Source organism: Pseudorca crassidens, chromosome 7 (assembly GCF_039906515.1).
Source record: "Pseudorca crassidens isolate mPseCra1 chromosome 7, mPseCra1.hap1, whole genome shotgun sequence".
In the NCBI taxonomy this organism is placed as follows: domain Eukaryota; kingdom Metazoa; phylum Chordata; class Mammalia; order Artiodactyla; family Delphinidae; genus Pseudorca; species Pseudorca crassidens.
This window is the reverse complement of record NC_090302.1, coordinates 108,876,172-108,903,395: the sequence shown is the minus strand read 5'-3', so window position 1 is coordinate 108,903,395 and position 27,224 is coordinate 108,876,172. Positions and strand designations below refer to the sequence as shown.

The 27,224-nt window shown below is 36.2% G+C and overlaps 1 protein-coding gene across 1 annotated transcript in view; it reads right to left on the bottom strand.

Moving 5' to 3' along the window:
* GLRA3 (glycine receptor alpha 3) overlaps positions 1 to 27,224 on the bottom strand; it is a 164,342-nt gene that overhangs the window by 94,606 nt on the left and 42,512 nt on the right. Inside the window, exon 3 of the mRNA XM_067745337.1 lies at positions 20,868 to 20,935. Within this exon, the coding sequence (XP_067601438.1) occupies positions 20,868 to 20,935 (68 nt within the window). The remainder of the gene's footprint in view (positions 1 to 20,867; positions 20,936 to 27,224) is intronic.

Here is a 27,224-nt window from a genome sequence, read left to right as displayed (position 1 = left end):
TTATATAAGTGAAGTCAAAACACAAAATCATCACAGAAGCAGAAAAGGAAATAAATTGGGCCCTTGTGTCAGACATAGAAAGTAAATCTGAAACAAATGTGAACATATTTACAATCTGTATAGGGGTGTGTGTGTGCAGGCACACACATCATGTTTGAAAAATAACCTTGAAAGAAGAATAAATTCATACATTAATAAAAGGGAGCCTATAGTTTGGCCTCCAGTCCATATGTATTAACAATTTTGTAAACAGCTAGCGGCATAAAAATGTATCCATTCCCCCTCAGAATCCCCAGTGTTTCTACCCCATTTTCTTCTGCTGTTCCAAATCCACCAAGCAACTAGGAGAGAAATATTAGCCTTGGGCAGTGCACTCATGGGCACCCCCGTGAATACATACTTTAGAGAATACATTCTCAACAAAGACAATATTGTTCCCAAGGGAACGAAAATTGGTTCTTAGTGGGTGAAAAAAACTTACTCTTTTTATGTATAATCCAGATACATACACAAAGTATATAAACAGATATACAGTATATCTGAATTATTAAAATTTCTTGGGGAGGACAGTTAGGGGAAAAGATGTCTAAAAAGGCTCCTTAAGGAGGCATAGTGGGGAAAAAAGGTTGAGAAACACTGCCTTAGAAAAAAATAAAGAGAAAAAGTGATACAGAGCATATTCATTTCATTTTGTGTCTGCTGTCAAGTTTTGATTAATCACATTTAATTATAGTGCATGGGTGAGGAACAGTAATTATCTTTATAGCTCGTTAAAATATGATAAAGAGTAAAATACATTCAGAATCTGAATTTTTAGGCTTTTTAGTAGCTGCTTCTTGGGATGTGTATATAACAAGCATATAATACAGGGTATGTTAGAATGGCCAATGATTATTGAAAGATGGGATGAGCAGAAACCATGGGAAGACCAGATGCGGGTAAGAAATGGCTCTAGGAAAGAGAAACCCAGTGAAAGAACAACCTAAAGCAGACTAAATAACTTCCACCAAGGAAAGGGGTTAAATTTCATCTCATCAGCTTGGAGAGGGATCTGGCTGCTCCCTTATTACCTCTGGGGGAGAGTCATGTGCCCGACTTCCTGGAAGTCTAGAAGTGAAACACCACCACTGCCCAACATCATTAAAGAGAATGGAGGCAAGTCCAGTGGAGAGACAGGGAGATAAGAGCTCAGTAGGATAAAGTAGGGGGAATTCTCCACTAATTCCAAGAAAAGAAGAGTCCCAGTTGGGCTGGGAGATTTAAGGAAGAAGCAAGCACTCCCAAATGTCTTCCCTGCCCTAAGATGAAAAACAAGACTTTATTATCATCTACAGAAAAATTGAATGGGTTTTGCAGATGATGGCAGCCCAGCACAGATTGTGAATATTTGCACTTTATCTTCTTAATGTTGATATATGTTATAAGTTCATTTTTGTGAATTAAACCTCTTAATATACCTTTGTGGCAGGATTATTTGTTTTATGCTTTAGCTAGTCTCTGGAGTGTTGGAAATGTTCCAAGAAACTACTAAGGAGATTTTCTAAAAGTTGGTGCAGGTTATAGTAATACATATGTGCTAATCAATCTGTGCTGCTTCTCCCGTAGGACAAATAGTCCCTTATCAAGCCTCCTTGACAAGATTGAGAGCAAACGATTTCCCTTATATTTTAAAAACCAAATCTTGAAGTACTAAACTCATTTGGGGGATCTATACACATCATTGTTGAGTGGGAATTTTCCATTTTCTAATTGACTGCCCAGCAACATGAGCTAACTGACTCTGTTGCCTGATCTGGTGTATTTGATAGGACACTTGCGGCACGGCCCCAGGTCCCTGTCAATCTGGATTGTTTGAAGCCCACCTGAAGCATAGTTAGTTGGCTTGTTTTTTTTTTTTAGATTAGGCTGTTAGTTTCATTCCAGCAACAGAAATGTGTCATCTAACTGGTCTAGAGAATGTCAGTGTTAACTTTAACTCACTCATCTGTGGAGATTCAGCATCACAGCTGAAGAGCTATTTGCAATTTAAATTGATTGCCAAGTATTTAACATTAATTTACATGCAAAATCCATGACTAACAAATTACGACTAGTGCCAATCATCTTAGAGAACACAATTCCCCATCTCGCTGCCCATTTTGTATTTAGAGGTTGAGATGACATTTTGGAGTGTATTCTTTCAGAAAATCAAATTCTCTTAGAAAAAGGTTCATGATGATAAAGGCCATGAAGAGGAACACCATTGCTCTGAACCGTTTATGGACTCTCAGATCATTTCTACGTCTTGTTAGGTGGCCAACAAAAGTGCTTAACTGATCTGGTAACAGTGAATTCTAAAAAATGTCTTCCTCTAGAGAGGACCTCATGCAAATAATAGTCACTTTGCATTACAAATTAGCTTTACAGTAAGGTAGAGGGACCGGAGTTAAATTAAGTGCATACATCTTTGATACTACATTTACCCCTAGAATCTTCTTCATTTACTCCCCACCTCAAATATTTCACATGCCTAAACAAAATACAATTTTGCAATCTACTCAGCCAGAGTAAAAGGAAACTCTACAAAGATATATATTCAAATAAAGGAGAGAAGTTGCAAAATATGTGCACGACAACTACCCCTCCCCCGCCCCTGCATAGAGTTTTCTTGTCATCAGTTTCTTTTTGGCACTTTCCCCCCACAGAACTGGAAATGTGCTTTCAAACGTTGTGTTTGTTTTAACAACACTGTAGCACAACTAGACAATTGTACTCTTTGTTATACCCTTTATAAGAAAATTTATCTGGGTGAACAAGATCTGCAGACTGTCTCTTTTTGAGATACGGTGATTTTAAGGATGGTGTTGAGGATGACTACGCCAGGCAGAGATTTATTCCTATTTCTGATGGGGTCACCAGGATGTGTAACCTTCATGCATACCTACCTTTCTGCAACCTCTTCCATAAATATGCCCTGTTTCTGATTCATGCTTATAAATGAGAGTTCAGAACACATTCATGCTGCCAGTCACTGGTTACTCATGCTTGAAATTAAAAATCTTTCAGACCAATGTTGCTGTGATATTTGGTGAGGCTTTGCCTATTACTCAAAGTAAGAAAAATAAGACAGAGAGGATAAGATGTTAACAGATATAATGTGGAAAAGATAGCAAGATGTTTTTGGGTTATTCTGAAAGTAAGTGAAATGGCATCTATCTAATCATATGTTATATTAACGTTATTAAATTTAGAAATATGAATTAGACAGAGCTAGTCACTGAATACCATTATGGCACTCATAAAATAAGTTCTTTTACAAGAAGTGAATTGTTTGGCAATAGATACAAAGTACCCATGACTCATGTGGGGAAAAGGTTACAAAAGGAGAGAAAAAATGGACTTCAAATTACACACATTTCTTTCCAAATGTCATGAAGAAAACATTACTGTGAAACCTAATTGATACCTGAAATAATTGCATCTTAATATTTCTGAGTTTTAAACATTATTCTTCAATTACCATAAGCACTATATAATAGCTCTAATTTCTTATCATAGTGAACTACCCACACAAAATTTTAGCATGTGTAATGAATTTATCTCTCTATCAATACAGCTGAAAAAAACACTTTTTGAGGACAGATTTTAAAATCCCAGGGGAAGATTTGAATTAAAAAGCCAAGTTCATTTGCACAATATGAGCCAACATTAACTTGTGTACAATAGTTACTTAGCTCCTATTTTAGCAACTGTAGCACCAACTTAAGATGGTGACAAAGACTCAGATGGCAAAAACAGATCATGCTGCAAAGCAGTAAACATAAGTTTATCCACTTGTGTCAAGTACACAATAGCGAAGTTCTCTTTTCAGAAACAATACTTTTGGTTAGCCAATATATATATAGGGCAACAAAGAATATACATACATATGTGTGTGTGTGTATGTGTATATTCAACAATACATATTTAAGAGCTACTTTGTGCTAAGATTATCCTAATTATTAATGATATAATGATGAATTTATCAGAGTGGACTGCTGCTCCATGGAGCCTATTATCAAAAAATTTTAAATAAATGCCCATAGAGTTAAACAAAATATTAAAAAGGAAAAGATAAATAGAACATAAATTTGGTTAAAATATAGGATGTCAATGAAGTCTATTTGATAGAGCAGTACAAGGAGTTAAATGCCTTCCTAACAGAGCCAAATAAAGTAGCATAAAAAAATCATCATCAGGGCTTCCCTGGTGGCGCAGTGGTTGAGAGTCCACCTGCCGATGCAGGGGACACGGCTTCGTACCCCGGTCTGGGAAGATCCCACATGCCGCGTAGCAGCTGGGCCCGTGAGCCATGGCCACTGGGTCCGCGCATCTGGAGCCTGTGCTCCGTAACGGGAGAGGCCACAACAGTGAGAGGCCCACATACAGAAAAAAAAAAAAAAAAAAAAAATCATCATCATAATGTGTGAATGAATTGCCTTTATGTAAGTTGTTATTTGCACTGAAGGAATCTAAAATGGATTCACATGAAATCACAGGTTATTTGAGACTCATATGAATTCCCTACAATTTACTTATTAATCACAATTCTTAAAAGACAGGGAATATGCAGCAGAGAAATATAAAAGAAACTCTGATGGAGGGAATGAGGTATAGAATATCCAGTGTAGTAGGTTTCACAGAAAGAACAAATGGAGAAATAAAAGTTGAGAAGTATTATTCTTAGAAGAAGATTAATATTAATCATAGATTCAGAAAGCAGTGAAAATCCCTTGCAGAATAAAAATCCATATGTAAGCTAATGAAGAAAAAAAAGGAGTTAAAACTAAATCACCAACAAGAGGAATGAAAACGCTGTCATTACAAATATCCCTCAGATGAAAGGATGAGGTATTGTAAATGTTTATGTCAATAATTTGAAAATTTTAAGGAAATGGACAAATTCCTTGAAAAACAAAACTTTTGCAAAATGTACAGAATAGAAAAACTGAATAGTCCTATATTTGTTCAAAGAATGAGATCTATGATTTGAAACCTTTCAACAAGTAAAATGACTGACCCAGAAAGCATAATTGGTGAGTTTTACCAAATACTTATGGAAGAAATAACACTGGTTTTACACAAACTATTTTAGAGAGTAGAGGAAGAAGGAACACTTCCTAATTTTTTGAACTATCATAATATTTTTTTTCTTTTTTTTCCTTTTTTTTTGCGGTACGCGGGCCTCTCACTGCTGTGGCCTCTCCTGTTGCGGAGCACAGGCTCCGGACGCGCAGGCTCAGCGGCCATGGCTCACGGGCCCAGCCGCTCCGCGGCATGGGCATGTGGGATCTTCCCGGACCGGGGCACAAACCTGTGTCCCCTGCGTCAGCAGGCGGACTCTCAACCACTGCGCCACCAGGGAAGCCCTATCATAACATTTTTACCACACTCTGCTCTTAACATTGTAGAAAAAGAAAATTATAGTTCAATATTCAGAGTGGACATGGCAAACCAAATATTAAAAAATTAAATCCAGCAATATATAAAAAGGGTAATCAATTGTGATCAAATGGGGTTTATCCAAGGAATGCAAGATGATTTACTATTTGAAAACCAACCCATATTTAATTTATTTGTATATGGTCCATAACATGAACAGAATGAAGGAGAGAAGTCAATCATTTCAATGAATGCTGAGATAGTACTGAGTAAAATTCAATGCCTCTTCATGATTAAAAAATAGCTAACACAACATTGTAAAGCAACTATACTCCAGTAAAAATTAATTAAACAACAACAACAAAAAACCCTCAGCATCCAATTAATGGAAGAAAACTTCCTCAATCTGATAAAGATCATTTAGGAGAAACCTAAAGGTAATACTCTTCTTAACTGTGAAATATTGCATGCTTCTTAACCAATATCAGAAAAAAAGACAAAGTTGGCCATTCTCCATCCATTTGTTTCAGCGTTGTACAGGCGTTGTGAACTAGTGCAGTAAGATAGGAGGGGAAATGAAGAGAGGACGAGGAGGAAAAGGAGAAGGACAGGGAAAAGAAGAGAGATATAAAGCATAAAGATTGGAAAGGAAGATGTACAACGGTCTTAACAGTTTGCATGAACATATTCACAGAAAATGCAAAGAAACTGGCAAACTACTAGAGCTACTTGTTACCAAGTTCTTAGAATATATGACAATATTCCAAAATATATTGTCTGTCTAAAGATTCATAGAAACAATTGGAAAAAGTTTTTAATTATAACATTTACACACACATACACACACACACACACATTTCCGAGCTCTGTCTGGTGAAAGGGCCTAGAAGCAATGACACTTCAGCATCAATGAGCACACCTAGTACCAAGATCTGGGTTTCTAGTACTATTCTCTAATAAAAGGAACTGAGGATCCTTGGAGAAATTGCTGATTCTAGGGCAGGAAATATACAAGATGAGCCTGGAATATCCTATACTGGCAGAATCCAAGGAAGCACACAAAAACCAAAATGATGCAGATATGTCAAAGGGACACAGGAGCAAACAAGATGAGCCAACCCAATGGCCAAAACTAGAACAATTTGTACAACAAAATGTATAGCGTAGCATTGAATTACAACCCAAAATACATATTGATATAAATAAATTATTGAACAAATAAATTAATGGAAAGGAATAAATAAATGTCCTTTATCAAAGAATCCCAAATAATGCATAGATATGACCCCATAAAGGAGGTAGAGCATAACTCTCCCCTACCCTTAAGTGTGGGAATAGTCACAGTGACTTCTTTCTGAAGAATACAGTATGGAGAAGATGAAAAAAAGGGGTAAATTTACAATGGAGTAATCTGACAAACACCTCAACCATGTGATCAAGCTTAACACACTACCCTAACTGACAATGCGTGGCTTTAATATGAAGTGATGAGAATGACACTTTACCTCTCTGGCCCTCCTTCAAAAATCTCATGATCCCAGTCTAGTCAAATAAAAATCTTCAACTGAGGGACATTCTACAAAATACCTGATCAGTACTCAAAATTGTTAAGGCATCACAAACAAGGAAAGTGTAAGGGAGACATGACAAATAAATACAATGTATGAGCCTAGATAGATTCTGAGACAGAAAAAAGACATTAGTAATTACTAAGGAAATCCTAAAAATGTAGAAACTTTAGTTCATAATACTGTATCAAATATTTGTTCATTAGTTGTGACAAACGCATCATACTAATGTGAGATGTTAACAATAGGGGAAACTAGGCAGGTGGTTATAAGGGAACACTCTGTACTAACTTTGCAAGCTTTTCATGGATGTAAAACTATTGTAGAATAAAAATTATTTTAAAAATTTAAAAATATAACATTCATAGCCATACATCAATACTTAGAAATAAATTTAACAAAATATATGACAACTTCTGAACAATGTAGGTGAAAGGACCTGCGGAAGACAAATCATTACAATATGTTCATGGATTAGAAGACTTAATACCTGTTTCTGGTTTGTTTTGTATTTAATGATTTCCATGTTCTGCAGACAGCGTGATGAGTGGGAACTTTAAAATCTGATAAAGGATATCTACACCAAACTCAAGCAAATACCATGTTTATTTTAGAAGTATTTCCTTTAAAGTCAGGAACAAAATAAATTTCATTCAGCACTGTTTTTGCTAAAACAGCAAGACAAGAAAAAGATACAAAGCTTATAAAAGACTGAAAAATTAACATGCTAATATTCCTAGACAATATGATTGCAGGAAGGAGCTATAAAGTATTAGGCCTGAAATGAGAGTATGTATATTAGGGCAATGTGAAAACAATCATGTTCTTATATGTCATCAATGAAGAGTTAGAAAACATTACTAAAATGTAATTTTTAAAATATATTTTAAAAATAAGGTGGAAATTGTCAAATTTAACAGATACGTAAGAAATTTTTGAAAAGTTATATGCCTTTGTTGAAAGATATTAAATAATACTTAAGTAAAGGGCGAGATATATTGTATTCATGAATGGGAAGACTCAATATTTTAAGATGATAATTCTTTCAACACTCTGCATATTCAAGTTTTATTTTGTGGAATTGACAAGATTCTAAAATTTATATGAAGAAGCAAACTTCGAAGAATAGTTAAGAATACTCTGAAAGAAAATAAAGTGTCTGTTTGGGAAGTATTAAATATCAAGTCCAATTTAAACCTATATTAAATTTAAAAATGTGTCATTGGTACAGGTATAGACAAATTGATCACTGGCACAGAACTGAGAACTTTGAAATAGACTCATTCAATTTAGGAATATATATGTCAGAGGTATAGTTACAAATTATTGAAAATAATTATTCAAGTGTGAAACAAATAAAACTTAATGCATCCTGCACATCATACAAACATATAGAACTACACAAAATTCCAGGTTAACTAAAACCTAGAGAGGAAAAGCAAAAAAATTTTAGGAGAAAATATAAAAAAATGTCTTTATGAATTTAGGTGAAAGAAGGATTTGCTAAGACAAAGCAGCACAAACCAGTAAGTAAAACAAGGTTACATTTTGTAAATGAAAATTTAAATTATTTCTACATTCCAAGACATCATAAACACATTGAAAAGAGCAGAATGGGTATTTTAAATGCATGCAACTGACAAAGTATTCACCTTCAGAATAATACATGTATGTGTGTGTGTGTGTGTGTGTGTGTGTGTGTGTGTGTGAGGGTTATTTTGTGTGTGTATAATAAAAGCAAACAAATATAAATGGGGAAGCAACACACAGAACCGTTTCGCACAAAGGACAACAGAGTGGCTAAAAATCATTCAAGAAAAATGCATAACCTCACTATTAATCAAGGAAGTACATGATAAGAAGCAATTAAAATCCAAGTGGGTAAATACTAGCTGTGGGAGATGTAAAACTCTAAATCTCATAAAATTGCTAGTAGGTGTTTAAAGACAGACTGGCCACTTTGGAAAGCAACTTAGTTAATATCTGAACCAAGTAATTTTACTCTTGAGAATATAACCTTGTGCCAAATAATTCCACTCCTGGGTATATACCCTACAGAATATCTTGCATATGTATACTAGAAGATAATGTGTGACAATTTTCAATGCAGAGGTTTTTGTGGTAGCAAAGACATTACAAATAATCAAAATGTCCAACAAATGTAGAATGAATACATTATGCAATATTTACTCAAATGAAAATGAATATAATAGTATAAGCATGGATTACCTCAAAAATATACATTTGAACCAAAATATCATGTTATATGTAAATACTACAGTGTGGCAACTCTGTTTATATTTCATTCATGCAGAATGAAATTTTATGTCTATCAAATTCAGGAACAAAGCTTCCTTTGGAAGGTAGAGAAATGTGCTTTGGGCAAGAGTTCATGGTCAACTTCAATTTATTTGTAATGTTTAATTTCTTAACATGGCGACGGGTGCATGAGTGTTACTTATTATCTATGCAAAAAGTGCATAACTTTATTTGATTAAAAAATACACTTACAAAAAAAGAATGTGTAGGAGTTTAAAGACTCTGTTAAGAATATGTGAAGGAAAAAAAAAAAAGAATATGTGAAGGAACGCTATCAATTTTTTATGCCACATTAGCTTAGATTTCTCTGCAGAATCTAACGACCCAGTGATTCAAAGAAACATTTACATGTGCATGATTACTGTTGCAACTAAATGTGAACCTTTAATTTCTGTGGAAAATGCAAGAACTGTACGGTTTGACCATTCTGTGAGAACACAGCACACGTTCAGACACTCTCATCCAGCCTCACCATACATTTCTGTATACAGGCATCTGAAAAAGCATTATACCAAAACACCTCAGCGGTTTTTTTTTTAACATCTTTACTGGAGTAAAATTGCTTTACAATGGTGTGTTAGTTTCTGCTGTATAACAAAGTGAATCAGCTACACATATACATATAACACCATATTTCCTCCCTCTTGCATCTCCCTCACAACCTCCCTAACCCACCGCTCTAGGTGGTCACAAAGCACCAAGCTGATCACCCTGTGCTATGTGGCTGCTTCCCACTAGCTAGCTATTTTACATTTGGTAGTGTATGTATGTCAATGCCACTCTCTCACTTCGTCACAGCTTATCCTTCCCCCTCCCCGTGTCCTCAAGTCCATTCTCTATGTCTGCATCTTTATTCCTGTCCTCTCCCTAGGTTTTACAGAACTTTTTTTTTGTTGTTTTTTTTTTAGATTCCATATATACGTGTTAGCATACGGTATTTGTTTTTCTCTTTCTGACTTACTTCACTCTATATGACAGACTCTAAGTCCATCCACCTCACTACAAATAACTCAATTTTGTTTCTTTTTATGGCTGAGTAATATTCGATTGTATATATGTGCCACATCTTTCTTCATTCATCTGTCCATGGACAATTAGGTTGCTTCCATGTCCTGGCTATTGTAAATAGAGCTGCAATGAACATTTTGGTACATGACTCTATTAGAATTATGGTTTTCTCAGGGTATATGCCCAGTAGTGGGAATTCTGGGTCATATGGTAGGTCTATTTTAGTTTTCTAAGGAATCTCCATACTGTTCTCCATAGTGGCTGTATCAATTTACATTCCCACCAACACTGCAAGAGGGTTCCCTTTTCTCCACACCCTCTCTAGCATTTATTGTTTGTAGATTTTTTAATGATGGCCATTCTGACTGGTGTGAGGTGTTACCTCATTGTAGTTTTGATTTGCATTTCTCTAATTATTAGTGATGTTGAGCATCCTTTCATGTGTTTGTTGGCAACGTGTATATCTTCTCTGGAGAAATGTCTATTTAGGTCTTCTGCCCCGTTTTGGATTGGGTTGTTTGTTTTTTTGATATTGAGCTACAGAGCTGCTTGTAAATTTTGGAGATTAATCCTTTGTCAGTTGCTTCATTTGCAAATATTTTCTCCCATTCTGAGAGTTGTCTTTTCATCTTGTTTATGCTTTCCTTTACTGTGCAAAAGCTTTTAAGTTTCACTAGGTCCCATTTGTTTATTTTTGTTTTTATTTCCATTTCTCTAGGAGGTGGGTCAAAAAGGATCTTGCTGTGATTTATGTCATAGTGTTCTGCCTATGTTTTCCTCTAAGAGTTTTATAGTGTGTGGCCTTACATTTAGGTCTTTAATCCATTTTGAGTTTATTTTTGTGTATGGTGTTAGGGAGTGCTCTAATTTCATTCTTTTACATGTACCTGTCCACTTTTCCCAGCACCACTTATTGAACAGGCTGACTTCTCTCCATTGTATATTCTTGCCTCCTTTACCAAAAATAAGGTGACCATAGGTGCGTGGGTGTATCTCTGGGCTTTCTATCCTGTTCCATTGATCTTTCTGTTTTTGTGCCAGTACCATACTGTCTTGATTACTGTAGCTTTGTACTATAGTCTGAAGTCAGGGAGCCTAATTCCTCCAGCTCCGTTTTTCTTTCTCAAGATTGCTTTGGCTAATCAGGGTCTTTTGTGTTTCCATACAAATTGTGAAATTTTTTGTTCTAGTTCTGTGAAAAATGCCATTGGTACTTAAATAAGGATTGCATTAAATCTGTAGATTGCTTTGAGTAGTATAGTCATTTTCACAATGTTGATTCTTCAAATCCAAGAACATAGTATATCTCTCCATCTCCTTTTATCATCTTTAATTTCTTTCATCAGTGTCTTATAGTTTTCTGCATACAGGTCTTTTGTCTCCTAAGGTAGGTTTATTCCTAGGTTTTTTATTCTTTTTGTTGCAATGGTAAATGGGAGTGTTTCCTTAATTTCTCTTTCAGATTTTTTGTCATTAGTGTGTAGGAATGCAAGAGATTTCTGTGCATTAATTTTGTATCCTGCTATTCGACCAAATTCAATGATGAGCTCTAGTAGTTTTCTGGTAGCATCTTTAGGATTCTCTATGTATAGTATCATGTCATCTGCAAACAGTGACAGTTTGCCTTCTTCTTTTCTGATTTGGATTCCTTTTATTTCTTTTTCTTCTCTGATTGCTATGGCTAAAGCTTCCAAAACTATGTTGAATAATAGTGGTGAGCATAGGCAACCTTGTCTTGTTTTGGTTTGTTTTTCACCATTGAGAATGAGGTTGGCTGTGGGTTTGTCATATGTGGCCTTTATTATGTTGAGGTAAGTTCCCTCTATGCCTACTTTCTGGAGGGCTTTTATCATAAATGGGTGTTGAATTTTGTCAAAAGCTTCTGCATCTATTGAGATGATCATATGGTTTTTCTCCTTCAATTTGTTAATATGGTGTATCACAATGATTAATTTGTGTATATTGAAGAATCCTTGCATTCTTGGAATAAACCCCACTTGGTCATGGTGTATGATCCTTTTAATGTGCTGCTGGATTCTGTTTGCTAGTATTTTGTTGAGGATTTTTGCGCCTATGTTCATCAGTGATATTGGGCTGTAATTTTCTTATTTTGTGACATCTTTGTCTGGTTTTGGTAACAGGGTAATGGTGGCCTCATAGAATGAGTTTGGGAGTGTTCCTCTCTCTGCTGTATTTTGGAAGAGTTTGAGAAGGATAGGTGTTAGCTCTTCTTCTCTAAATGTTTGATAGAATTTGCCTGTGAAGCCATCTGGTCCTGGGCTTTTGTTTGTTGGAATATTTTAAATCACAGTTTCAATTTCAGTGCTTGTGACTGGTCTGTCTATATTTTCTATTTCTTCCTGGTTCAGTCTGGGAAGGTTGTGCTTTTCTAAGAAATTGTCCATTTCTTTCAGGTTGTCCATTTTATTGGCATAGAGTTGCTTGTAGCAATCTCTCATGATCCTTTGTATTTCTGCAGTGTCAGTTGTTACTTCTTTTTCATTTCTAATTCTATTGATTTGAGTCTTCTCCATTTTTTCTTGATGAGTCTGGCTAATGGTTTATCAACTTTATCTTCTCAAAGAATCAGCTTTTAGTTTTATTGATCTTTGCTATTGTTCCTTCATTTGTTTTTCATTTATTTCTGATCTGATCTTTATGATTTCTTCCCTTCTGCTAACTTTGGGGGGTTTCTTGTTCTTCTTTTGCTTTAGGTATAAGGTTAGGTTGTTTATTTGAGATGTTTCTTGAGGTAGGATTGTATTGCTATAAACTTTCCTCTTAGAACTGCTTTTGCTGCATCCCATAGGTTTGGGGCCATGTGTTTTCATTGTCATTTGTTTCTAGGTATTTTTTTATTTCCTCTTTGATTTCTTCATTGATCTCTTGATTATTAAGTAGTGTATTGTTTAGCCTCCATGTGTTTGTATTTTTTACAGATTTTTTCCTGTAATTGATATCTAATCTCATAGCGTTGTGGTTGGAAAAGATACATGATATGAATTCAATTTTCTTAAATTTATCAAGGCTTGATTTGTGTCCCAAGATATGATGTATCCTGGAGAGTGTTCCATGAGCACTTGAGAAGAAAATGTTTTCTGTTGTTTTTGGATGGAATGTCCTATAAATCTCAATTAATTCCATCTTTTTAATGTATCATTTAAAGCTTGTGTTTCCTTATTTATTTTCATTTTGGATGATCTGTCCATTGGTGAAAGTGGGGTGTTAAAGTCCCCTACTATGATTGTGTTACTGTTGATTTCCCCTTTTATGGCTGTCCACATTTGCCTTATGTATTGAGGTGCTCCTATGTTGGGTGCATAAATATTTACAATTGTTATACCTTCTTCTTGGATCGATCCCTTGATCATTATGTAGTGTCCTTCTTTGTCTCTTGTAATAGTCTTTATTTTAAACTCTATTTTGTCTGATATGAGAATTGCTACTCCAGCTTTCTTTTGATTTCCATTTGCATGGAATATCTTTTTCCATCCCCTCACTTTGAGTCTGTATATATCCCTAAGTCTGAAGTGGGTCTCTTGTAGACAGCATATATATGGGTCTTGTTTTTGTATCCATTCAGCCAGTCTATCTTTTGGTGGGAGCATTTAATCCATTTATATTTAAGGTAGTTATCGATATGTAGGTTCTTATTACCATTTTCTTAATGGTTTTGGATTTGTTATTGTAGGTCTTTTCCTTCTCTTGTTTCCTGCCTAGAGAAGTTCCTTTAGCATTTGTTGTAAAGCTGGGTTGGTGGTGCTGAATTCTCTTAACTTCTGCTTGTCTGTAAAGGTTTTAATTTCTCTGTCGAATATGAATGAGATCCTTGCTGGGCAGAATAATCTTGGTTGTAGGCTTTTTCCTTTTATCACTTTAAATGTGTCCTGCCACTCCCTTCTGGCTTGCAGAGTTTCTGCTGAAAGATCAGTTAAGCTCATGGGGATTCCCTTGTATATTATTTGTTGCTTTTCCCTTGCTGCTTTTAATATTTTTTCTTTGATTTTAATTTTTGATAGTTTGATTAATATGTGTCTTGGGATGTTTCTTCTTGGATTTATCCTGTATGGGACTCTCTGTGCTTCCTGGACTTTGTTGACTATTTCCTTTCCCATATTAGGGAAGTTTACAACTATAATCTCTTCAAATATTTTCTCAGTCCCTTTCTTTTTCTCTTCTGCTCCTGGGACCCCTATAATTCCAATGTTGGTACATTTAATATTGTCCCAGAGGTCTCTAAGACTGGTCTCAATTCTTTTCATTCTTTTTTCTTTATTCTGATCTGCACTAGTTATTTCCACTATTTTATCTTCCAGGTCACTTATCCATTCTTCTGCCTCAGTTATTCTGCTACTGATTCCTTCTAGAGAATTTTTAAATTTCATTTATTGTGTTGTTCATCATTGTTTGCTCTTTAGTTCTTCTAGGTCCTTGTTAATCGTTTCTTGTATTTTCTCCATTCTATTTCCAAGATTTTGGATCATCTTTGCTATCATTACTCTGAATTCTTTTTCAGGTAGACTGCCTATTTCCTCTTCATTTGTTTGGTCTGGTGGGTTTTTACCTTGCTCCTTCACCTGCTGTGTGTTTCTCTGTCTTCTCATTTTGCTTAACTTACTGTGTTTGGGATCTCCTTTCACAGGCTGCAGGTTCGTAGTTCCCATTGTTTTTGGTGTCTGCCCCCAGTAGCTAAGGTTGGTTCAGTGGGCTGTGTAGGCTTCCAGGTGGAGGGGACTGGTGCCTGTGTTCTGGTGGATGAGGCTGGATCTTGTCTTTCCGGTGAGCAGGACCACGTCTGGTGATGTGTTTTGGGGTGTCTGTGACCTTATTATGATTTTAGGCAGCCTCTGTGCTAACAGGTGGGGTTGTGGTCCTGTCTTGCTAGTTGTTTGGCATAGGGTGTTCAGCATTGTAGTTTGCTGGTCATTGAGTGGAGCTAGATCTTGGCATTGAGATGGAGGTCTCTGGAAGAGCTTTCGCCATTTGATATTACGTGGAGCTGGGAGGTCTCTGGTGGACCAATGTCCTGAACTTGGCTCTCCCACCTCAGAGGCACAGGCCTGACACCTGGCCAGAGCACCAAAACACTGTCTGCCACATGGCTCAGAAAAAAAGGGAGAAAGAAAGAAAGAAAGGAAGAAAGAAGGAAAAGGGAAAAGAAAGTTATTAAAATAAAAAATTTAAAAGATTAAAAAACTAAAAAGTAATAAAAAAGACAGAAGAAAAGAAAGAAGAAAGCAACCAAACCAAAAAACAAATCCACCAATGATAACCAGTGCTAAAAACTATACAAAAAAAAAAAAATCCAAAAAAAACCCTAGGACAAATGGTATAAGCAAAGCTATACAAACAAAATCACACAAAGAAGCATACAAATACACAGTCAGAAAAAGAGAAAAAGGAAATATTTTTTTTTTATTTTTTAAAAAAAGGAAGAGAGCAACCAAATCAATAAACAAATCTCCCATGATAATAAACTCTAAATACAAAACTGAGATAAACATAAAACCAAAAATAAATTAGATGCAGAAAGCAAACCCCAAGTCTACAGTTGCTCCCAAAGTTCACTGCCTCAATACTGGAATGATTCGTTGTCTATTCATGTATTCCAGAGATGCAGGGTACATCAGTTGATTGTGGGGATTTAATCCACTGCTCCTGAGGCTGCTGGAAGAGATTTCTCTTTCTCTTCCTTGTTCGCACAGCTCCTGGGGTTCAGCTTTGGATTTGGTCCTGCCTCTGCATGTAGGTCACCTGAGGGCATCTGTTCCCCCACCGCCACACAGGATGGGGTTAAAGTAGCAGCTGATTTGGGGGCTCTGGCTCACTCAGGTCAGGGGGAGGGAGGGGCATGGAATGCAGGGCGAGTCTGCAGTAGCAGAGGCCGGCGTGACGTTGCACCAGCCTGAGGTGTACCGTGTGCTCTCCCAGGGAAGTTGTCCCTGGATCACAGGACCCTGGCAGTAGAGGGCTGCACAGGCTCCAGGAGGGGAGGTGTGCAGAGTGACCTGTGCTCGCACACAGGCTTCTTGGCGGCTGCAGCAGCAGCCTTAGCGTTTCATGCCCGTCTCTGGGGTCCGCACTGATAGCCGTGTCTCGCACCCGTCTCTGGAGCTCATTTAGGCGGTGCTCTGAATCCCCTGTCCTCACTCACCCTGAAACAATGAATGGTCTCTTGCCTCTTAGGCAGGTCCAGACTTTTTCCCGGACTCCCTCCCGGCTAGCTGTGGTGCACTAGCCCCCTTAAGGCTGTGTTCACACAGCCAACCCCAGTCCTCTCCCTGGGATCTGACCTCCGAAGCCCAAGCTTCAGCTCCCAGCCCCCACCCACCCTTGTGGGTGAGCAGACAAGCCTCTCGGGCTAGTGAGTGCTAGTTGGCACCGATCCTCCGTGCGGGAATCTCTCCACTTTGCCCTCTGCACCCCTGTTGCTGGGCTCTCCTCCGTGGCTCCGAAGCTTCCCTCCCATTACCCCGTCTCCACCAGTGAAGGGGCTTCCTAGTGTGTGGAAACTTTGCCTCCTTCACAGCTCTCTCCCAGAGATGCAGGTCCTGTTTCTATTCTTTTGTCTCTGTTTTTTCTTTTTTCTTTTGCCCTACCCAGGTACGTGGGGAGTTTCTTGCCTTTTGGGAGGTCTGAGGTCTTCTGCCAGCGTTCAGTAGGTGTTCTGTAGGAGTTATTCCACATGTAGATGTATTTCTGATGTATTTGTGGGGAGGAAGGTGATCTCCATGTCTTACTCCTCTGCCATCTTGAAAGTCTCTCCCTACCTTTATTGTTTTTATTTTGTAAAAATAATTTATTCTATGGGCTCTGGTGAAAAGTCATGGTTCATTGAGTAAATATTGACTTAAGGCACACAGCAGAGCAATTCTCTCTCCAGCATATGTGTGACAAGATGGAGAGCCATCTGTTTGCTGAAGATAGGACGTTATGACAATATATCCACTTTGAAATACAGCTCTATATACACACCCTAACTGCTATATAGTTACATATGAATTTTTTTTTAAAAAGTCCAACTTACAAATGCTGTCACCCCAGAATATAATCCTTATCCACAACTCACCACAGGTTTGCAGGAGTACGATTACTGAGAGTCACTTAATGTGGAGATATTAAGCTTCACCTCATTGTAACAATAAAAAAAATTATGTTCCTTTTGTCACCACCATTTTAAAAGACAGGATAGACGCATCTCTCTCACCAAGGCCATGTTGCAAAATGGAAGAGTGACTGATGATGGTAAACCAGTTTTTATTTTTAATTTAATCTTTTTAAGAACTGTGGTTTCCAACAGTTGTTGAATCATCATCTGCTGAAGAAGAATGTGAACTTGGGGTAATGGAGGCTAAACAAATCCTTAGAGAACCCCATTATATATAATGACGTATGATTCAAATGTGAGGGAAATTAGGGAAGTTTAGAATTTCCACAACATACATAGAAAATTTTTGATGACTATATGTCAAGAATAATAAAATTGTACTCAAGTGAGAATGGTTGGCACTACATTAAGTTAATTAGACAAACACTGGGAAAGGATGAGTTTAACAGTTAAAAAGAAATTTGTGCTTAAGCTATTGGGGAAAAAATGCACATAAATATTAAGAAAAACAAAGTTGGTGCAAGAAGAAGATGCAAAATATTTTAAAGATTCAAATTAACTTAATTTTCAAAAAATGGCTAAAGTAGAATATCTACTAGAGATATTTTCTCAAGAATCAAATAATTACCTCAAATGGGACTAAAGCTTATTTTAAAATGGGGAGAGATACAATAGGTTAGAAACTAGACCAGTAGAGGGAGCATAATATAGTTGGTCAACGAAGACACTAAGCATGGTTAAGATCTCTGTTAAGCAAAGATATAGAGATTGGGAGAATTATTCACTTTTATATTAGATATAAATTCTCAGATGCAAAGATATCCATTAATGATTACAAGTAATTTAAATTCCATCCTCTCAATTTAATACATTGTTTCAGTTGAATTCAGTTATTTGTATTGTAAGAACAAAATTAAGTATATTTGTATAAAAAATGTGAATGTTAAAAAAATAAATGCAAGATTTTGTAAAAATAAATTAACTTAATACTATGGCAAGTAAAACAATGGGGTAAAGTTTAGTTGCAGAGCTGTGATGGTGGAAACTATGAATAAAATACATCAGAGTAATCAAGTGGTAGCAAAATATTTTGATTCTTAAGATAAAAAAAAAATTGAATTTTCTCTATGCCTATGTAGATGGACACCATATTGCAGCTATCCTATCTGATACCAGTAAAATTTTTTACAAATATTGAATCTGATTATGTGAACAGAAATAATGTCACATGTTTATGAGTCTGGAAGGTTAAAAAGAAAGATATCAAGGTGGACTTAGTTAATTTTATAATACTTTACCTCTGGGGTGTTTGATTAATGTTCATTGATGCTGCTTGTGACTCTGAAGAAGTAAGTGATAGATGCTAAAAATGATTTCAAAAGGATACATTATGATGGAAGATGAAGGAATGGAAAGGATTTCTATGCTGTAGAAGGGAAATAAAACTGAGTGAGGGTCCCTGGGAGGGTGTATTTGCAATATTCTGCAAGCTTTTGGCATAATATTATTCTGCAAAGGAAGTCTGTCTAAAATTATTAAAGGTAAGAAATTTAGCAGATGTAGTCGTCATCCTATGGAGTGTGTGTTATAAACACTTAGTGCTAGACTGATGAACTATGTCATAAAAAGCAGCAACCTTCAGGAACATGACAATCTTTGAGGTTTTAATGAGGAAATCCAACCATGTCTTCTCTTTTTTCCAAATCCCTTCCTCCACCCCACAAAGACAAGTCAGGCTAGAAACCTTTCCAACTATTGCTGTTGAAACTGTTTCATGGAAATGATCTTGCAAAAGAGAAAGTATAAGCATATGTCCAGGCTTTCAGGATGATACAGTGTTGTATAGTAGCAATTAAAATGAGGAAGTTGTCAGGGCTAGAAATATAATTTGGGAGGTCTAGGTAGAAAAAAATCCAGTAGAGATTCCTTTGTCTATAAATATGATTTGAATTGGGTCTGTATAAATACAGGGAATAAATCAGGACCAGAATAAATAAATAAAAGTCATATGAGCATCCTAAAAAAAAAAGAATCAGGACCAAATATTCAACCAGAATCCAGAATATGTCAACTTTTGAAATAGGATTATAGTGACTTCAGGGCCAAAACTGCACCAGAACCACACTGTGCTTACACTAGCAAATCATGTCATTTCCTCTGTGTTTACACACAGGTACACACATTAGTGTTTATTTATATACTGCAGTGAAGATAATTCTATATAATGCCCCCAAAATGAGTTCAGTTCTTCTCCACTGAGGCTTTTATTGTAATTATAGTATATTGAGTTTGAATAGAACCACAGAGATGCTGCTAAATGACTAAATATTGCATACATGAGGAAAACAGCATTTTTAAAAAGTGGTGCCTGAATAAAGTCTCTTCCAGTTGAGAAAGATCCTCTATACACACACACACACACACACACACACACACACACACACACACATCTACACAGCCTCCCACATAATAATTTACATATTAGATTTTTCCTTAGAAAATTCATTATCAAGTCATTCTGATATATGTAAAATAAGAATAATTCTCTTACTTAATAATGGCTTTAGAAGCTAATAAATCTTTAAGCTTTTCATATCCTATTTTAGCTAAAATCAGCTTTGAAAATTAATGCACATTATACTTGCTAAATTTAGGAATGGAGTATAATTCTAGGTAATTTAAGAACCACAATACATAGTTTCAATTTTTAAAAAAAGTTCCTAAAAATAATAAAAAATAAAATTTAATTAATTAATTAAAAGTTCTGGCTAGACAATCTTACAAATATTCAGTGGTTCATGTGTCTATTTTATTTTAGCTAAAATGTACAATGAAAACTATAAGGCAAAGAAAAGATACAACATGATCTTTAGAGAAAGTTATAAAATTCGAAACAGAATACATTTGGTTTGGAAATGATAATATTTTAGCTTTAATAACTTGATTATGTAAAATGTTCTCAATTACACAGTGATGAAGTCTCAGTTCAGTGAGTTCAGTTAAATTAAAGCATATACCACAATTTGCAAAATAGTTATGATATTTGATCAAATATTATATTCATTTGGAAAGGTAATCAGAATACTTAAAATAACATTATGAACACATTTATAAGTATACAAAATAATTAAATGTGACATTATTTACTCCTATGCTTATGTCTGCTTATTAAAGAACATTGACAATAAATAAATAATTCATAAGGTAAAGTTTTAGTTTTAATTTGAGATCTAATATTTAGTTACTGAAATGGGAAAAATCAATCTTGTTTTCACTAACCATCTCCAAATGAAACATTGACTGCAGTTGATTGTAATTTAATTATACTATTAAGTTTATCTTTTAAAATCTCACTATATGAATTTTGGCTTTCAATTACATATTACCAGCAGAAAAATTGCCATGAACATGATTACAAACTACCCCAGTGTGAAATTCATTACGAAGTCAACATGCCTACTTACCATGGTTGTCTCAGCGATCGAACCAAAGCTGTTTATGAATATGTTGCACGTGACATTAACTGGAGAGCCTGAAAAAGAGATTAAAACAGAAAAGCTGTTTAGATACTGATCTAAAATATTTTCAAGTAGCTCCATGCCTCTAATTTGTCGTTTAAAAAAAAAAAGAATTCAAAGCATTTCATTATCTGGCTATAAAGCTTTGTCATTAGACTTGATAGCTATACAAGTAAAAAACACTGAAATATTGTGTGGTAGGGGTTAAAATAACTCAGTTAATCTCTGCCTAAGCTAGTCAGATAAAATCACACACAAAAGCTGATATCTAAGCCTAATTTATTTTGTTTTTACATGAACATAATTGAGTTACTTAATTTTACAAGGTTTGCTACAAAAAAAGACAGCAGCCCCTTCCCCTATACCCCCATTTAATCCCTCCCTGGAGATGATCACTTCAACTCATTTAAACAATTCTTTGGATGTTTACCTCAATTTCTCTGAACAATAAGTTTATTTTACTCCTTTAGATGTTTTCATTTTAGACATATGTTCTGACGGCCACAGCAGAAGGTAAGGATTTCGCTTTCTTTCACACCTTATTCCCACCCCTGCTACCTTACACCTCTTTTCTGTCCTCCCATTACCCAAATACAGCTACATTGTCACTGTTGTTAGATCACTATTCACTTTTTACTTTATTATGACAAGGTAAGTGTTACCTCCAACTAACCATATAATATACTATGATCACTCTTTCCTGCAGAACGTGTTCCTGAGGTCGATAATTGTTTTATATATTTCACATAGTTTCCTCCATAGGTATCATTAACTTATGCACAAGTTCTGAAATGTCTAAACTGTGTTTCTGTATCAGACTCATCAGATACTCTATTAACTTTCTCTTCCATCAGGCTTACTCCATTCTAGATTTGTTGTCCTGGAGCATAGCAGTCATCTTATGCTTTCCCATAATCCTCCTACTGGAGATGCTCATCCTTCTCCTTTGTGGGACCTCTTTTCATGGTCCCCATTCCTTCTTCCTTCTTGACCCATTTCTTCATTTTAGTGGAACATGTCCTTCAGTAATTTTTTGAGAAATGATGCATAACGATGTGAAGCTTTTCAGAACTTGCTTGTTTACAAATGTTCTTTTTTATGCCCTCACACCTAATTAACACCTAGATTTGGTACCACATTTTAGGCTGGAAATTGTTTTTTCTTCTGAATTTTAAAGACTTTTCTTCATTAGCTTCTATTTTCTAGTATTGCTGTTGAAAGGTCCAAAGCCATTCTGATTCTTGATCCTTTGTCAACATAAAAGGGATGTTCTCTTTGTACCAATATTTTTATTCTTTAAAAAAACGGTTTCATTAGTTAAGATAGCTTATCACTCAAGGTTTTAATTTACATTTACTTAATTACTGGTGCACAAGTTTCATCTTTGCTTTTCTACTCATTTTCTGATAGCATTTATCTTGCCAGAATGAGGTACAGAAAAAAAAAAACAAAAAAATTATTTAAAAGTAAAGTCTAGGGCTTCCCTGGTGGCGCAGTGGTTGAGAGTCCACCTGCCGATGCAGGGGACACGGGTTCGTGCCCCCGTCCAGGAAGATCCTACATGCCGCGGAGCGGCTGGGCCTGTGAGCCATGGCTGCTGAGCCTGCGCGTCTGGAGCCTGTGCTCCACAACGGGAGAGGCCACATCAGTGAGAGGCCCGCGTACCGCAAAAAATAATAATAATAAATAAATAAAATAAAAAAATAAAGTCTATCCATAGGCCTATGAATTCTATGTACATTGAAATCGCCTGGTGATCTTTAAAAAAGATTGATACATGATTCTTACCTTCTAATTTAGTTGGTATGACATGCAACCAAGGCACTGGTATTTTTAAAAGCTAGCTACATAATTCAGATGTGCAACATAAGAAATTCCAGAGTAGGAAACAGCTGTGGCCATTAGACCATAGGACTAAAGTGAATTGGGGTTTTATTAGAGATAGAGAAAATGAGAGACGGGAGTCAGGACTTAGAACATTAAAAATGCAAAGCTATTTATTTTAATAAGAGAGTTGACTATTATAAATTTGGTCAACCTGCTAACAAAACATGGTGGCTGTTATGTACTTAGAAAGAGCCCAAATTCTATTGCGTCGAGATGCCTAGAACATAACATTCAAACAGATATAGAGGCTACATTGTTTGAAATATGAAGGATGGACATTTAAGAAAACCTCATAAAAGTTCTGAATCCTGGAGGTGCTATAATTAGTTATTACTAGTAGAATGGGTTTCTTTTTTACCTTTAAAAAACGTTTTTTCAAAATGTTATTTCTAAATATTAACAATTTTTTGAAAATTTGTAGGATGATAGAAATGTCTTGTCACCACGTAAGAGATGAGAAAGCACAGGTATTGTACTCCACGATTATTTTATCCCACCATAAGAGACGTATGAAGTCACAATTAACTGTTAGAAGATACGTGTGTGTGTGTGTGTGTATATATATATATATATATTTTTTTTTTTTTTTTTTTTTTTACTTAATGTAAGTCTAAGGTGGTGAATTCTAAAATATATACACAGCCTGACTGGAATCTTGAAAAACTAAAAGCCAATCTTTGATATTCTCTAGGCTATTCTCTTTCTTCTTGAGAACTCTAAAATTCTGCTATTTTCGTTTGCTGTTAACAGCAACATGAATCTGGGGAATATCTTTTCCCTCAAGACATATTCTGTCATTGACTCAAATCCATTGGAGGAGGGAAAACGCAAACGTTTTAGTATTGGGTTAATTCATCTTCCAGTAAAATGAAGCTAGAGGTACATCCATGTTGGGGAAACATGGCCCTGTAAGAAGCTGCTGCTACACAACTGCCAGCTCTATCTGACTGTGATCTCTTTGGCTGAAGCTGGAATAAAGAGAAGCGGGGGGATGAATTTCTTATTTTAATTCAGCAAGGGGCAGAGCTTTTATTTTTTAGTCTCATCTTCTAAATTTAATCATTATGCTTAGAATTACAGACAATATTGGTGAAAAATAGGATGAAGGTGAAAATTCAGCATAGGCTTCAGTGACCTGAAGTTAGTAATGTCTGTTCTGATGCATTTCAGGGTCCCCTGAGAGCAGGTGCTGTACAGCACATCCTAATGATTCCAGAAAGGTTCTGAAAGGGAGCAATATGAAGTACTGTGCTAGGAGGAGACTCCTCTGATGCATTTGTTTTCTCCCTAAAATAACATGTTTCCGTAGAAGAGCAATAGTCCCAGGAGAGGGGGCTACTTTAGGCTTTCACTAGCAGTTGGGAACATGATGCCTCACACTGTATGAACCAGACTCCAGCCCTTGCTTCTCCAATGCCTCCCATCAGGTGCAGAAAACTCTTCCTAAGGTCAGAAAGTCAGCCTGCCCTAAGCTTTACTGTCTAATCCATCAGTTATCACACGTGTTCCTCACCTGGTTATTAGGACATACAAAAGTGCTATTTAGTTTCCATTTTACTACTTATTTGTAGGTATTCTCTTCTTCAGCATAAGGAAAGGTGAATTGGATTCAGGCACCAAACTTTAATTTCAAATTTGAAAAATAGAGCACTCACTTGAAAGATATACATATAAGATACATACTCACATGATATATATATATATATATATATAAAATACATATACATATATAGAATTTTATTTTAAAGAAATTTAAAATAGATTAAGGTATGAAGCAATTTGGAAATAAAGTCTACTGTTTTTAAAGATAGTCTTGGGCTAGATCATAGAATTTCTTCAATGTAATACCAAGGTATTTGGAATTTACTTTATGAACATGAAGGAGTCTTTACAGATTCTTGTTCATGAGAGTGTAGTAAACCAACACAACATGGTGAATGGTTGAATGGATAGCAAAAGCTTAAACACAGAGAAAACAGGAATTTATTGTAACAGTTTAGATGGGAAATACAATGGCCCTGACCAAGGACAGTGACAGTGGAGATAGAGTACAAGGAATGAAGTGGATACAGTTTATAAGGCAGTATATTCTACACTTTAAGATTCTGATCCATATCAGATCAGGGGTGCAGTCTTGGAGTAGTCTTTCTACCCTCACTATTAATATATATTATATATTCAAAAATTTTGTAGGGAATGAAGCTCAGAGAGGATTGTAAATCTTCTATTGCCATTACAGAGAGCACCTGTTTAGCAGTCATTGGTCAATCTGGTACTTCTCTGTGCCAAAGCAAAAAACTGTTATATCCATCTAATATACTGCTATGTTTAGCAACAGAGCAAATAACTGCTATAGCATCCATATGGCAAATTGTGCTTTAAAATTGTTCACTGCCTTAGCCATCGTTGGCCTGAAAAGCAAATGACAGTAGTTGCAGATGTTTTCAGCAGCATGTCTTCTTTTAGATGCCTCTTAAAGAAACAGAACATGGGGCTTCCCTGGTGGCGCAGTGGTTGAGGGTCCGCCTGCCGATGTAGGGGACACGGGTTGGTGCCCCGGTCCGGGAGGATCCCACGTGCCGCGGAGCGGCTGGGCCCATGGGCCGTGGGCACTGGGCCTGCGCGTCTGGAGCCTGTGCTCCACGGCGGGAGAGGCCGCAACGGTGAGAGGCCCGCGTATCGCAAAAAATAAAAATAAAAAAAGAAACAGAACAAGGCTTTTAAGCTCAGAGATGGACAAAGGCAAAATGGCAAAGTACAGTGCAAAGCCTTGGCAGTTACATTATTGTTATTCATGTTGGGGAAAAATTGTTCACCAGGCAAATCTAGAGCAAATAAACATAGAGACAAAAAATAACCCAAGTGTTCATGAAAATGACTCTAAAAAACTTTTAATGTAATGTTGCTTTAAAGCCACACCCTTTCGAAAGACATAAGAATGCAATCAAAACATTAAATTTCAAAAAAATCTGTTTAGTGATTTGTTTTTATTTTAGATAAATATATATATTTATGTAGTCAGGTCATGAGGAAAGATATTTATTTTTTAATTGACAAAAGCATATTTGATTGCTGTAAATCCATATTTTAGATTATTTTTTAGATACTTGAAAAAAGGTTTGAAATTTGTTATAAAAATAGGATCCAATTTATTCTTCCCTTTCCCTTCCCTTTCCTTCTTGAAAATGTAGCCGAAAGCCATTCTCTTGGGCAGTACAAGAAAGGCTTCCGCGCTGGGGATGGCTGTGGGGAGTGTGGTGAGAAGGACATCAGCGGGGAAGGATTTCACAGCATGGGGTGTTGAAGCCTGAGTGGGGCTGCCTTGCATGGGGAGTGAGAGTTTGAACAGGACCCTGAGGAATTTGTGCAGGAGAGGGAGTGGCAGCAGACAAGGGAGATTCATTACGTATTGCTCAAATATGTAATTATATTAAGGATAATGGGAGCCTTACTGTCAAATGAGGGAGTTAAAATATGGAGACTCAGAAACTAGAATAAACCTATGGTAGCAGAGATACCAGGGAGAACTCATGGTTTTCAGCAGATAGAGAATTAAATACATAGATCTAAACGAATATATGTGTGTGTGTATATACATATGTGTGTATATCTATGTATACTTATGCATATATGTGTATGTTTATTTATGCTCATATGTGTATGTATATAGATACATTCTGGCAGACACCAACTTAGCCAGTTAATCAAAGTGAACATCATCAGTCTTGGTAAAAAATTAACATCGTCCACAACCTAATAAGATGCAATTAGAACACAGCATCACTGCTGTGATATTCCTATCAAGATGCATTACCTAAATTGAATCACGAGGAAACATGAGACTAATGCAAATCGAGGAACATTCTGTTAAATAAAGGAATAATAATATCTTTTTAAATGCCAAGATCATGACAGTCATAGGAACAATGAGGCTCTGTTCGGACTGAAGGAGACAATGAGAAATGACCCGTAAAACACAAGACATGATTCTAAACCGGATTCTTTTGCTATGAAGCCATTATTTAGATAGTTGATAAAATTTGAACGGGAGCCTGCAAATTAGATGGTAGCAATATATCCATGTTAATTTGCTTGTTTCAGTGATTAGACTGTGGTTACCTAAGATAATGTTCTTTTTGGCATGATACACCCAAGTATTGGGGCATCAGGTCAACAACTTACTTTCAAGTGGTTTGGGCAAAAAAATAGTTTGTGCTATACTTGCAAATCTTCTGTTAGTTTGAGAATGCTTTAAAATAAAAAAAGAGAAATAAGTACTACAGAGAGAATATATTAGAAAATAATCAGGGGCGGAGTCAAGATGGCAGACTAGGAGGACGCGGAATTCTCGTCTCTGCACAACTAGGGCACCTACCAGGCACCGGTGGGGGACCACGGACACCTCAGGGGACGGGA